We start from the raw sequence: 15161 nt of genomic DNA on the forward strand, positions 1-15161 counted from the left end.
GCATTGTGAGAAGACAGTTGAATATCTCATCCAAAAAATGACTTGATTTGTCTGCTCTGTTAAGCCAGTTAATGATTCTATGGCTTTATTTAGGGTTGAGAATTGTAATGCTCAATGCTTCTCTTAATCAAAATTACAAAAGAAACAAGTAATTCACCGAAATGCCGAATGGCCTCCTACACTGTAGAGATTCTATGCTGTTTGTGGTGGGGCCTTTATTTGTTGTTTTGTTTGTTCAATTGCTGGTATATGCATAATGTAATAAATTTGTAATGTTATGGGTCATTACTGAAAAATATGATTGGGTGATAAATTACATTGATTCTTTTACTACTTTTGCTAAAGAATCAGTTTCTGAAACAACTTCTTCACTGGCCTCTAACCTTTGCATATTTTACTTAATCCATCGCTGTCAGGTCTGAATCTACGCTCACATAACACCTTTCTTTTCATTCAACTGTATTCACTTTGATATTGAGGCACGTTCATTTCCAGAGCCTTGCCCTATTCTGTTCGAGGAAAATATTTGCCAGTCATTTGTTCCAATTTACTTGCTCCATTCTTCTGACTTTGGATCACTCTTTTTCCTCTTCCTTAAAATCTGAGTTGATCTTTCAACCATAATATCTCTGGAGCTTTATAAAGATAATTTATGCCTTTACTTTATTTAATTTTTTGCCTGGTATTTTTTGTTTTGCCTTTGTTGTGGGACTCAAGTCTTTTACAAAAAAGCTTGAACTTGGAAACCAATTTTCAGGAGTTGTTTTTCTGTTAGTGCCCAGTGCTATGGCTACTATTAGTTTTGTTCCAATAACATACTGATGCATTGCTTCATGTTTGTCAACAACTAACTTATAAAATTAAATAAATACCAGTCTGCCAGTATATGGCAGGAGAAAGTTTTTAACTTTCAAATTGTGACCCATCATCAGACTTCCCGGATTAATGTTTAATGTAGGTTAGGTGCAACAAAAAATGGTTCCGTTCAGCCATTTATAGTTTTGTCATTCTGCAAGTGTTGTGAAGATGAGAAAAATCTAAGATAAAAACCTAAAGAGGAAAGGAGGCGAAAATTAAACAATTTTACATGTATCTTGTTGAATAGATTCCAACATGCGTTTGCAACATTGAAGCACCCCAGTTCCATTTTTATATTCTGCATTTCTTGATACCAGACTATTTACAAGTATGAAACCTCATGTCCTCGTTGTAGATTTTGCTGAACTTGCTGTGTATCTGCAGTGCAATAAGTTTAATATAAATTGAAAAAGTGGCTTTTAATAGAATTGTTCCTTTCATCAGCGAGAAATGCTATTTTTAGTTAGTGGATTTTTTTTTACATACAGGTGACTGGAGGATCAAGTGGTATTGGAAAATGTATTGCCATTGAGTGCTTCAAACACGGTGCTTTTATAACCCTGGTGGCTCGGGATGAGGTATGTGACTGGTTCAGTTAATGGGAATCTGACTGCTACATTTTCATGGTTTGTTGAAGGATCATTCTGGTGTAAAATATTTTTATCCAAGCCAATGATTATCTGACTTATATTGATTAAATCAAATTGTCAGATTGTGTGGGAAAGAAGAATTTAGTTTTAATTCTGGCATTTCAAACAAGTTCCAATTTACAACTTGTAGTTAAGAATTAAGAGTCATCTTGACTCTATTCAATATTGAAAAGTATTTTAACATCACGACAACAGACACTGTCTAATTATAGATAGTCTGGTTTCTTTTCATAAAGCAATTAACATCCTAAACAATCATCATACAAGGTCCATGGTTTTGAAATAACTTTGTAGCTGTGTTCCTGGGTTATTGCCAAGATCTGCAGTTTCAGATTATGGAGAAAATTCTATTTACCTGTCCAACTCTGATTTGATTAGCACTTATTGAACTTGATTAAGCTAATATTGGTTACGAATTTGTATTAATGCTAAAGCTTTTAAAATCAAGACAGTTGCGTAGAGTCATTTATGTCACAAGGAGATCATTTGGCTCATTGGGTCCATGCCAGCTCTCTTATGCAATCAAGTTGGTCCTATTCACCAGCACAACCCTGCAGGTTTATTTCCTCCTATGTAATTTTGGTTTGAAATTCTTGGTCATCTGTTTCTACCACCCCTTAATGAGAAGAGTATTTCCTTGTCTACCTTATGGCATGGTAGCACAGTGGTTAGCATTGCTGCTTCACAGCTCCAGGGACCTGAGTTCAATTCCCAGTTTGGGTCACTATCTGTATGGAGTATGCACATTCTCCTCATGTCTGTGTGGATTTCCTCTGGGTGCTCCGGTTTCCTTCCACAGTCCAAAGATGTGCAGGTTAGGTTGATTGGCCATGCTAAAATTGTCCCTTAGTTTCCTGAAATGCGTGGATTAGAGAGATTAGTGGGTAAATGTGTAGGGATATGGGGTTAGGGCCTGGGTGGGATTGTGGTTGGTGCAGACTCGATGGGTCAGATGGCCTCGTTCTGCACTGTACGGTTTCTATGATCTGAACCTGTCCTAATTTTGTCCCATCAAATTTCTCCTAAATCTCCTTTTGCTCCAAGGAGAACAACCCCAGCTTCCCTAACCTAACCTTGCAGCTAAATAACCGCAACTCTGGAACTATTTTGGTAAATCTCCTGTACAACCTCTCAAGGTGCCTTGCATTCTTCTGCTTTGGCCAGAACAGGACAGCTTGACCCCAAAGCTTAAATTACTAAAGCTGATTTGTTTTTGAGACAGAGAAACATCTATAGAATAATTGTGCAATAACAGGGAAGATGTTGGATTTATTTTAGGATTGACTACGAAAATGTTATTCCTTTCTTGTTTTTGGTAATTATTTTCCAAAATTCTGTTTTTATCTTAACTTGCATCAAGTCCTGTGTACCTGGCATCATCTACCCACTGACCTGCATTGGCTCTGAACCCAGCAACTCTTTTTTTTTTCATCCTTGTGCACAAATCTTTCCATGGCATTGCCCTTCCCCAGTTCTGTAATCTTCTCTAGCCCTGCAAGAGCTTTTGTGTGCCTCCAGCTCTACAACCTCCATTTTCTTCATCCTGTCATTGGCATAAGTCCTTTAGCCATCTTTTTAAGTTTGAAAATTCACACCCTTACAATCTCCTTTTCTGTCTGTCTCAGAAGTCATTAGAACTCCTACAATACAGAAAGAGGTCATTTGGCCCACTGAGCCTGCATTCATAACAATTCTGCCCTAACCCCACATAATGTACCCAGCTAATCTTAATCCCTGACCAAACTAGGATCAATTTAGTACAGCCAATTAACCTAACCTGCACTGTGGGAGGAAACCAAGATGTGGAGATGCTGGCGTTGGTCTGGGGTGAACACAGTAAGAAGTCCCCCCATCGCCAGGTTAATACTACCAAATAAACCTGTTGGACTTTAACCTGGTGTTGTGAGACTCCTTACGGAGGAAACCAACACAAACATGGGAAGAACGTGCAAACTCCACACAACCAGAATCAAACCTGGGTCCCTGACGCTGTGAGGCAGCTGTGTTCACTACTGTGCAACCCCAAACAGTACACAGTCACCCAAGGCCAGAATTGAACCTAGGTCCCTGATGCCATGAGGCAGCAATGCTAACCACTGTGTCACTGTTCTGCCCAGGAGTGGTCTGTCTCTGTCTCTCTGCTAAAACTAGATAATCCCAGTTTAGCTCAAGTGTCACAAATTTAAGGTGAACTGAAAATAGCAACTCCAAGCCTAGGTTTTGTCATCTTTCAAAAACTTTTAAGTTTACCTTTTTAAAAAGCACACAGACAATTTTATAGATAAATTTAATCACTTTACTGTGCAATACATAAGTGTTTTCTTTAAACCTCATTTGAACTTAGAAATTTCAGTTATTAAATCCTGAGAGGAAGGATGAATGGGGAAAAAAAATCAAAGCATATTGAGGTGAAAGCAAATTGCTGCTGGTGCTGGAATCTGGGGGGGAAAAAATGCTGGAAAATCTCAGCAGGTCTGACAGCATCTGTGGAGAGAGAATAGAGTAACGTTTCAAGTCTGGCTGACTTTGTCAGGGGGATTATTTGTGCAAATCATCTTGTCAAAGCATTTGACTGCCAAGTTTATGTTGGGAAACATTAATTATAAGAATTTATAATGAAGGGGACAAAGTGAAATTGGTAACAAAAATGTGATGACTAGAGTGCTACTTGCATGCATAAATAAATTTTTGGTAAAAGAAAACTTGGATATTGGGCATTACGTCGGAGTTTAGTGATGCAGCACCAGTTTCAGGGTAATAAAGTGATGATGGGGTTGAGAGCAAGTTCTTGCAAGTGAGATAAAAATATAACAAGAAATGCATTCTTTTGACAATTGTGTGCTATATTTGAAACTACCTTCTAGAGTCTATAAATGAATTGTTTTTAATGCTAGTATTATGAATAAGAACTTGAGCAATACTAATTAATCCTGTTAAACTAAAGGAAATTTAATGTAGTGTACAGAATCGTTCTAAAGGAACATTGTCATCTACTCTGGATTGACAGCATTTAGAATTTTGTTATCCAAGGCTATATTGTAGTTTATACTTTCTAAATAAAAAAGGCCAAATGCAATCCCTCAGCTTTTCAAATTTTCCTTCCTCTCCACCTCTGATCTGCTTTTAAAGGAATTTCTGACTTTTGGTGGCTGTTCCAGATTTTAATAATTTATTGGTGATTCATGGCTGAGCTCGTCCTTGAACTTTTCCTTGCAATGTTCTTGCTAGCAACCTGTTACCGTTTACTCTGAATCTGAGGTAGCTGCGGTGAAATGTAAGAAAATAAGTGGGATTGGAATTTTTTAAAATCAATTGCGAATGATACAAAAAGTTTGATCAAGTCTTTATGGCTGGAAGTAGAAAATGTTGTTCTACTAATCATTCAAATTAGAGATATAGTAAACATTCTGTTTTGTTTTGCTTAGTCAGTGTTTGCATCTTCATTGGTGTAACCTAGAGCCTGTAATTTTGAAAAAATACAACACAATTTCCAAATGTTTCTCAAGTTGGAATTGCAAATTGCTCATGCTTTTGAATTTATTAAGTTAAACAACAGTAAAACTTTCTGAATCACCTGAGAGGCTTGGTTAACAGCTAAATATCTGGAAGTTAGTTACCCACACACCACTTGAGCATATGCTGTCATAAATGTTGACTAAATTTCCAAAAATGGCAGTCTGAAAATGTGTTTTTAATGTTTTTGTTTTCCAGGGCAAACTTCTGCGGGCAAAGAAGGAAATTGAGAAGCATTCAATTAACGATAAGCAGGTAGGTGTAGAAAAGACCAATAAACTGCAAGTGCTGTATACTAGAGCATTTTGTGTGTTTGGGTGTGAAACTCTTGTGACTTAAATGCAACCCTTGTATTTCTAAGTGGCTTCTTTGTTCACTGACATTTAATTGAAAGAGAATAGTTTATTTGTTACTGGGAAATGAGAGAGCTTTCATTTTGGCAAGACAAATTGCATAGCTCTGCATACATGATAAATAGTTCAGTTTTTGAACACAATGTCAATGGGAATGTAAAATGTACTTTCTAATAGCCAATTTTAAAATTAGTCAAATACTAAACATCCATAGCATGAGTATTTATTTCTACCAGATTATTTGTTTGTTTGTTCTCCAAGGTGTTGCCATTAGATATCCAGTCAAAGTTGCACTTTTTCTTTTTGGGAAATGGCTTACCCTTTATGCTGTTGTTTTTCCATACTCCACATTCCCCAGAGGTAGGCAATCTGTCATTGAGTAGGAGTGGTTTTTGCCCCTGCCCCACCCCCATCAAGTCATCCTCTTTGCGTGCATACTCTGTTTTGCTGAACTTCTTCTGTTCCCTTGTTTTTCTCCTCCCTTATGCTCATGTAACGCTTTCCTTTTCTCCCACTCCTATGTACAAGACTTGTCTTCCCTTGGGCTTTCTTACTCCCATGTGTCCTTCTTTCCTATGATCTTGCTATTTCCCTCTTCTCCATCATCTCTCCATGCAATTAATTTCATGATGTAGTTGCTTTTTTTTTAATTATTCCAGTTAATTTGTTCTGGTATAGTGGTATGTATAGTTTGCATTATAGGAGATCTTTGTGATATTTGATTTTCAAAGTGCATTTGAGAATGATGACCACGTGACTTATTTCACAGGTCGTGTTGTGTATATCTGTTGATGTGTCAAAAGACTATGGACAAGTGCAAAGTGTGATTAAACAAGTAAGTTTTTACTTTTCCTGAACATAGTAAACATAGGCTTCAAATATGTTGGATGCTATTTATATCTTGTTTATGCTTAATAGAAGTGAATAAAGAATTGCATCTGCTGTGCAATGGAAATAGACCTACCCTGTTTGCAACATACACCTCTTAAACTGAGTAGTTGGCTTGATTTATTTACTTTTTCTTGACCTCACTTATTGCTGAAATTGAACAATTTAAAACTAAGAGGAAGGATGATTTGATTTATTATTGTTGCATGTATTAAAATGCAGTGAAAGTATTGTTTCTTGCATGCTACACAGACAAAGTGTACTGTACATAGAGAAGGATAGAATGTAGTGTTACAGTCATAGCTAGGGTGTTGAGGTCCATTCAAAAGTCTGACGCAGCAGGGAAGGAGCTGTTCTTGAGTCAGTTGGTACATGACCTCTGACTTTTGTATCTTTTTTCCTGACAGAAGAAGGTGGAAGAGAGTATGTTCATGATGCATGGGGTCTTTAATTGACTCTGTCTATGTTTCTGAGGCACCGGGAAGTGTAGACTGAGTCAGTGGATGGGAGGCTGGTTTACATGATGGGCTGGGCTTTGTTCATGACCCTTTGTAGTTTCTTGGGGTCTTGGACAGAGCAGGTGCTGTACCAAGCTGAGATATAATCAGAAAGAATGCTCTCTATGGTGCATCTGTAAAAGTTGGTCAGCACCTATCAGCTAGATGGCTATTTATAGGGTTCACAGAAAATTGTAACATGCAAACTCAAACTCTGGAAATATCCCAGAAAGTATAATCAAACATTTAAAGGTGAATTGCACAAGGTTGTCACAAACAATTGAATTCAATGTAAAACTAGGGTGTCACTCTGCTTATTAAGAAAGGCAGAAACTATCTAGGGAATTACAGACCAGTTAGTTTAACATCTATGGTGGGGAAATTGTTGGAGTCAATAATCCAAGAACAGGGTAACTGAACACCTTGAAAATTTTCAGTTTATCAGGGAGAGCCAGTATGGATTCATGCCTAAACAAACTTCATTGAACTTTTTGAAGCGGTGACTAAGGTAGTGGACAGGGGAATGTCTATGAATGTGGTTTGTGGATTTCCAGATGGCCTTTGATAAAGTCCTACGTAAGAGATTGTTAACTAAAGCCAATGAAATTGAGGACAAACTGACATGGCTGGGAAATTGCTTGAGTGGCAGATGACAGAAGTTAGGGATAATGGGTAAGAACAGGCTCAAAGGACTGAATGGCCTACTGCTGTTTCAATGTGTCTATCTGTTAGTTGCAACTAAAGTTAATTATGATCCGAAATGTTTGAAGCTGCTTTTTTTATTATCCGTTGGAATGATTATACTTTGGCAGCAGAAGGAAGCTGTAGGTAAATCTATTTTTGCAATCAACCACAAGTGTATATTTCTGTTTGTGTATTGTACAATTCTGTTTTGCTTGTTTTATGCAAATTTCAAACAACCCTACTCTGAGAATATTGAGATATTTGACAACCAGTGTGACTTGAAAGCCAGCCTGTGTAACCAAATTAGTTACACTTTTTAATTGCATTGTTCATTACCTCACCTTCACCCTCCTACACCTGCAGATTCCTGGTTTATTTTTTTGACTGTTTAGTTTGATTTAAATGTGGGAATGTAAATACGTGAATAATTGAGACCTTTCCCCAAGCAGAATATGGATGAAAAATGACTGAAAATTTAGATCTAGCTTCTTGCTCTTTAAAATTAACTTTATTAAAGAAGCAGTTCAGTGATGCAGGAATCTCTTTTTTTTCAACTAAACATTTTTGTATTGAAGTATTAATCTAATAATAGTTAACTGTGTCACTTTAGGCACAGGAGAAGCTGGGACCAGTCGACATGCTTGTAAATTGTGCTGGAATATCCATTGCTGCAAAGTTTGAAGATGTTGATGTTGGCTTCTTTGGAGTGAGTACTTTTCATAACTAAATTTAAATTATACTTCATCTATTGTAAATGACATTCTATTGAACTGATTTAGAGATGCACCATTCCTACTGGGAAGCATCCTTTCTCTCTTCCTCCAAATGCATGGATGCTTACATTGGATACTGGTACAGGTTAAAAGTATTCTGATTCCTTAGGTGTATGTTTGCTCACATGCTGTTAGTTCGTAGCATGCAGGTTCACTCCTTTGATTTGATACTGTGCCATTGGAAAATGTTGATGCCAGACTTGCTTCTTGGAATTTCCTGTGACTATAGTAAGGGTAGGAGCGATCTGGTTCTGGGGTAATTTTATCTTGGTGGAAGAAGCAGTCTGTGCTCAGGGTTGTCTTTTTAATAGTAAGTGGGATAGCAAAAACTTTCATTGTATCGTATTGCCTTTGAAAATCTAAGACTTGTGTGTGGCTGGAAATATTTAATTGTAACTATATTTTAGTAAAGATGCTCAGTTAGAATGAATACAATTTTTTGCCATTGTGCATACATTGATATAAAATAACACAATTTAATAAAAACTGGGATGTTGCTTCCAGTGATTGTGTGGCACTTCACTGCTCTGCATTAGTAATCATATGTGGTTCCTGACTTTCCTTTTTGAAAATATTGAGACAAAAATAATAATCGCATTTTTTACTTTCATCGCTAGTAAAGCAGTAACTTTAAAAAAAATTTGAATACTTTTCATTGAAGCCTTTGCTTAAGTATGAGTTGTTGGTTTGTTGCTCACTGTTTGCCTCTGTAGAAATTAAATTTGCTGCTATTTTTCTTGCACTGTCCTCCACTTAATCATAATTTCCAGTGTCTTTCTACAGATGGCTATTCAAACTTCAGTTGTATTTGCGAGAAATTAAATTCACTTAAAGTAAATTTCAGTTTTGAAGTACTGCAGTGCAGTGAATTAGAAAATTATTTCTTAGAGCTGGAACCCAACCCAATCCAGGTTGATGACTGGAAATCTGTCCTATCTGTCAGAAGGGAAATGAACTATTTCTTTCCTGATGTAAATATCTCCTGAAGGATGGAAAGGAACTGCCAATGCCTCCACTGGCTCAGGAGTAACCGCTGAGAAGATTTTTTTGGTCTCCTTTTTAAAGGAGGGCTTTTTTTTTTGCCTGACCACCCTCATGATACAGTTGAGATTGCCATCTCATTTGAGTCCTTTTTTGGATTCTTTATATTTGTTGGTGATGTCATGGGTGATTCACACACATGCCAACTTTGATAACCACCAAAAGTTGCTTCAATAATGAAGCTGATGCTGATCCAAAAAGATCATCACTCAGAACTGTAAATACTTAATGGTTGGTTCATACTATCATCCAGATATTATTCATGCAATGCAGCTCTGCATGACACTTTGTCAACAGCAGTGACATTTTATGATGGTACATGAATTATTGAGATACCATTGATATCCTTTTCTTGCCTTGCCTAGCATAGGGACCCGGCATGCATTTTGCCAGACTGAAAGTGACTTAACATTGTAGCTCTTCAACTTTTGATACACATTCAAGGCTTTCAGTCAAAACCCTGTCTGTCACTATGAAAGATCAGCAAGTCTATTTGTTGGATAAGTTAAATGTGTTTTGGACGGTAAGTGGCTGAGTACTGCTTTGATGAGTGTTATTTATCATTCTCCCAGAGGTTAATGGAGATCAATTATCTGGGTAGCGTATATCCTACGAGGGCAGTCATTCATACCATGAAAGAAAGGAGGATGGGACGGATAGTGTTTGTGTCGTCTCAGGCAGGTCAAGTGGGGTTATTCGGTTACACAGCCTACTCTCCATCCAAATTTGCTCTGCGTGGATTAGCTGAATCTTTGCAAATGGAGGTATGTGCATTTTTTTTTTGTTTATACTACGTCTTCTATACTTGTGTTTTCTGTCTACAGCTACAAAATCTTAGTATTGACTTTGATTTTAGTCACAGGTTAATGCTATTGCCAAAAAAATTCTGTTTTTAAATAGATATTGGAATATCATTCCAGCCTTTTCTTAAGCTTTATTTATGAATACAGAAAATCTCTAATTTTGGGCCTGCTTTTATCGAAGACTCAAATTAATCCTAGTCACTACTCTCAGTAGAATAGGGAAGGGGCATGTGGATGTGAAATTGAAAGTTTGGGAAAGGTACCACAGACCCTCATGTCTACAGCAGCTAGCAAAATAGTGATTTTTGACCAGGTGATAGAGCAGGAATGTTGCTTCTTCGAGCTAGGGAATTGAGAGTCAAAAAGAAGAAAAAAGTAAAACGAAGGCCTTGAATGGAGGAAAACTAAAACCCATCTTGGAGGATGGACATGTTAATTTTTTTTCAATGGATGGGTAAGATTCTGTTTACAAATATGCATGTATTTTATGTGGTCTTGTGCTCCACTGAAAACAGATCCTGTGGAAATTATACATTGTTTTTTCCCTATTATGCTGGTGGCTGGCTTTCATAACAGATGAATGAAACACCATGTTTTCTGAAGGTGTATGTAAAACTATTCAACGTTTTTTTTTTAAAAGTCCATGTGGATTTCAAAGCATTTAAGAATTGCATAACTGTCTGAATTTTATTCTCCCTCTCTATTCAGAAAACTTGAGTATAGTTGATTTTCAATTAGCTAATTTTAATTTGTTTAATTCTTAATTTGCATTTAACTTAAACTGCATTTATTTTTGTTAAGTTACATATGCCTGCACAATTTTACATTCTCTCATGCATTTATATAATCTCCATAGCGAACAATTGTGTGCACATTTGGAGATGAGCTATTGAACACACCTGCAAATACTGCCAACGTACTTGTCACACTCAATCATGCAATTTGTCAGAAACCAGTGGCCCTAATTGTAGGTTGCATGAGAGAAAACAATACCCTTCAGCTTGTTGTGAGCATTCTCTAAGGAAACTTGCTCGTGTTTTTAAAAAAAATACAATTAACACAGCACTACCTGTGGCGAAGTAGTGAATGACAGACTGCTACTTCAGGATTTCTGCTTAAATCAGCACTTGTATTAAATCCTGAAGTTGCAGTCGGACTCAGGAATGACAATGGCAGACCTGACGGTTCATTTTCAAGTCTTGTGCAACTTCCAGGTCATTAATTCTTCTTTCATTGTCTTGTCACAAGAATTAAGTAGACATCGAGTTAAATTCTGAGTAGAGGATGAAATACAGTTGTTCTTTGCACAAACTCACAGCTCAGGATCAGCAGCTTTGATTTCCCTTTTTCCCCCTTTCCTAGCTTGGAGGGCTAAGCCCAGTTGTAGGCATCAATCAAAAACAAGCTGATGAATAAAAGGATCCATACTTGACTAACATTAATGTTGGCAATGTGAATTTGTAGCTCTTATCGAAATGTTTCTTTCTCCTGGCTGTAAATGGTGGGAATGAAAAGAATACAACACAATTCACTAACGTAGAATTTCCATAGCTCATTTAAAGAGCATGGTACTAAGCTTGTCAGATTTGATTGTACCCCATAGATCTTATCCAAACTTGTTTACGTTTCTAGGTAAAGCCGTACAATATCTACATTACAGTTGCTTATCCTCCTGACACAGACACACCTGGCTTTCAAGAAGAGAATAAAGGCAAGGTAAACAGATTCCTTTTAAAAGATACCCGTCAAGATTTTTTGCCCTCACCTGGGGTGTATTTTGGTGGATGTGGCTGCCATTGGCCGGTGGTAGGATGTTCTGGTGGCGTTGCTTTCAACGGGATTTCCTACTGTGTGCAGCCTCCTTTTGCGGTGGGACTAGAATATCCACCCACTGTCTTTTTTTCAAATAAAGTTGGTGGATGAAGGAATGTGCAGGGGTGGGAGGAGGAGCAGGCAGCAAGTCCTGGTGCAATTCCTCTGTTCCTTTTCAATCACTCCTCCCCTGTAAGTACTTAAGAACGGATGACCACTTTCTAAATTCTCCATATGCAACCCTATAACAAAGCGCACAAGAAGTTTTTAACAAAATTTCCATAGTATAAGATTGAGGAAAATGCAGGTGTATAAAGTGTTTTTTTTTAAAAAGTAAACATGCAAGATTTTTCAATGCTAAAGCAGGAGGTTGTTTATTTTACACAAATTCCTGACACTGCACTTTTGCTTTGAGGAAATATTAAGGCTTTGGTTAAATGTTACTTGCTGTAGAAGTAAAAATGACATTTAAAACAGTGCCCACGTGGAATCTGGCTATTTTGCAAATACTTTGTCCCAACCCAAGTGCACGCTTTGGTAAGAGTCTTGTGTCACTAAGTTTGTAATGACAAATATCCAGTATTGTGACATTTTCTCAAAATGGTGAAGTAATTACCGTATATTTTAAAGGAATTGTTTATTCAACAGAGCATATCTTGGGTCCTACCTGTATAAAATGGATACTTAGAACTGAATGATCTAAATTGACTCTTGAAATTTCCAGTTTAATATATATAGTATTTTTAAATCCCAATACAGTCCTTTGTTAGTGTTTTTTTTTTGTTCAGAAAATCCCACTAACATCCTAAACTGAGATCATTGTCAAAGAAATTTGCTGAAAAAACAGTCACACCTAAATTTGAAGAGGCAGGAAAATAGTTATATAGTGGTATATGATAGAAACCAATTAATACCAAATTAGAATTTTGTGTCATGGTAATTTCCCAAAGTAAAATATACTTACTTTTGTGCTTCATTTGCCTCCATATCAGCGTGCAAATTAAGATTTTTTTGTTTGTAGCCTTTGGAGACCAAATTGATCTCGGAAACATCAGGACTATGTCAACCAGACCAAGTAGCAAAAATCATTGTAAAAGATGCAGTGGTAAGTATCTATTTAAAAACATCTCAATTTAAGGAGTGTGTACATTTTAACAGTTTACTCACGTCTTTTTTTTCAATACTTTGCCTTGGGTGCGAGAGCAGACCAAGTCCCCTCCAGCCAAGTAGGGGAAACAGATCTGCATTAAGGCAATGTTGATTTCAGTGCAGTGAGACAGATTGTCTGCCTGGGCAAATCTGTTCATGTGTAAAATAACACAAGATCAGTGGGAGGTGTTTAAAAAAAAAAAGATGCTTCCTAAGGACAAAACAGGCATTGGAGAAACAAGATAAAACCAAAAGAAAAGCACACACAATCATAAATTATATTATTATTTGGTAAATAAGAGGAATAAAAGACCAGTAAGAGCTGACAAAATATGCTAAGAGCTACCTGAAGGGAGTATATAAAATATATTTCAAGGAATAGCAACATCGCAAAATATTTACAATTACCTTAAGGAAAATAGGTAGTCCAGAGCAATATTTAATTCAAACTGACGTTAATATTGTGAATGGAAATAGTGGACATATCAAGCAAACTAATATTGGCTCAGACATGGACAGACTCAAAATATTAGCAAGAAAATCATGCGACTAAAAAGTGACAGATCTTCAAGACTGGAGTTCAAAAAAGACAATGGGAGTCTGGGTACACATTATTAAAATGTCATGAACAAGTACAGAAAATAATGAAAAAGACTAATATCCAGTGGATGAGAATATAAGGGAGTAGAGGTTATGCTAAAGCTGTACAAAGCAGTGGAGTATGGGGAGCATATCTGGGCATCACACCTTTGGAAGGATAGATTGGCTTTAGAGAGATTAGGCTGTTGATTTACCAAAATAAACTAGGCTGTTAGGGTTACATTTTATGCAGAGATTTTATGCATCCAGGATTGTATTCCCTGGAATTTGGGGTTGTTCAATACATCTGAAGTATTAAGACTAGTTAGTGTAGCGAGAAACTAGTTGGTTGGAGCATGTAGGACCAGGGGACCTAAATTAAAAGTTAGAGCTGGACATTTCGGCAGTGAAATTCAAGTACACTACATATGAAGCACGGTTACAGAGTTTTAGAACACCGTAACTGAAAATTGATGCTAGATCAGTTAATTTTAATCTGAAACAAAATGGCCTGGACCACATGTTTCAGTCCCTGTACCTGAATAATATTGTCTGAGGCTTGCATCAGGGCCATCTAGCTGCTTGCTGCTAAGAAGTGATGGAACGTGACAGATTACTGCTGTTTTACAATAACTTCTGTTGGTTTGTACTTTATAATGTTTGAAAAGACTCTTTCTGTTCATTGAGTTCACATCCTATATGGGCAGGTTCCAAAATAGAATTAAATAAATTTAAGAATTTGTGCTTACTTTGGAAATAATTTACATGAAAACAACTGAACTGTTGTAAAAACCCCAAATGGCTGGCTTTAAGGAATGAAAACTCTACCTAATCTGGTATTTTTAACTCTGGTCTTAACATTTATATGATTGCATTTTAAGGCTCTTTAAAATGGTCTAACATACCACTTTAAACATAGAAATAATTGTTCCAGAAGTGGAACTACCACCCTTCTTTGAAGAATAAGGGCAATGAATATGCTCTTTTTCTGGTCTTTTCGAACAAAAAAAAAAGTTTGATGTATGAAAACTCTGGAGAGAAAGGAAGGCTTGAATGTCTGTGTTGTTTGATGAAACTGTCAGCACTGGTAAAATTACGGCAAAAAAAAAAATTCCTGAATAATAGAAAGCATCCCAAGACGACTTTTAACTGAATTCTCTTATTGCCTTCTCTAATACCCCTCTATTTACAACCAGGACATATTCATCCTAATTTTGGATTATCTTAAGATGCCATTTGACAACCAGTGCGATATTTCTAAAATTTGATCTGTACAGTACAGAATCATGTTCAAAGTGTTACAATTGTATTATTTGGTAGTACAAATATGGAAGTTTAATAGTTGTCATTGTACTGTTTATGCAAAATATTAAGTATAATTGTGATAGATATATTTTCTAACAAAATGTTGATTGTAAACATCTTTCCCCTCTTGCCTCTCCCTTGAACCAGCAAGGAAACTTTAACAGCTCAGTTGGTTCTGATGGTTATATGCTATCATCACTCACCTGTGGTATGTCACCTGTCACTACTATTACAGAGGGCCTTCAACAGGTATGTA

At 36.7% G+C, this 15161-nt stretch overlaps 1 protein-coding gene across 2 annotated transcripts in view; it reads left to right on the forward strand.

Moving 5' to 3' along the window:
- The window catches only part of kdsr (3-ketodihydrosphingosine reductase), a 42418-nt gene that overhangs the window by 7347 nt on the left and 19910 nt on the right, over nucleotides 1-15161 (forward strand). For both annotated transcript variants that reach the window (XM_080205401.1, XM_080205410.1), the window contains exons 2-9: nucleotides 1347-1436; nucleotides 5220-5276; nucleotides 6144-6209; nucleotides 8054-8149; nucleotides 9830-10021; nucleotides 11693-11776; nucleotides 12894-12977; nucleotides 15053-15154. In XM_080205401.1, coding sequence (XP_080061527.1) covers nucleotides 1347-1436; nucleotides 5220-5276; nucleotides 6144-6209; nucleotides 8054-8149; nucleotides 9830-10021; nucleotides 11693-11776; nucleotides 12894-12977; nucleotides 15053-15154 — 771 coding nt within the window. The remainder of the gene's footprint in view (nucleotides 1-1346; nucleotides 1437-5219; nucleotides 5277-6143; nucleotides 6210-8053; nucleotides 8150-9829; nucleotides 10022-11692; nucleotides 11777-12893; nucleotides 12978-15052; nucleotides 15155-15161) is intronic.

The sequence above is a fragment of the Carcharhinus amblyrhynchos genome, chromosome 2 (assembly GCF_965287045.1).
Source record: "Carcharhinus amblyrhynchos chromosome 2, sCarAmb.v2.hapA, whole genome shotgun sequence".
Classification (NCBI taxonomy): Eukaryota; Metazoa; Chordata; class Chondrichthyes; order Carcharhiniformes; family Carcharhinidae; genus Carcharhinus; species Carcharhinus amblyrhynchos.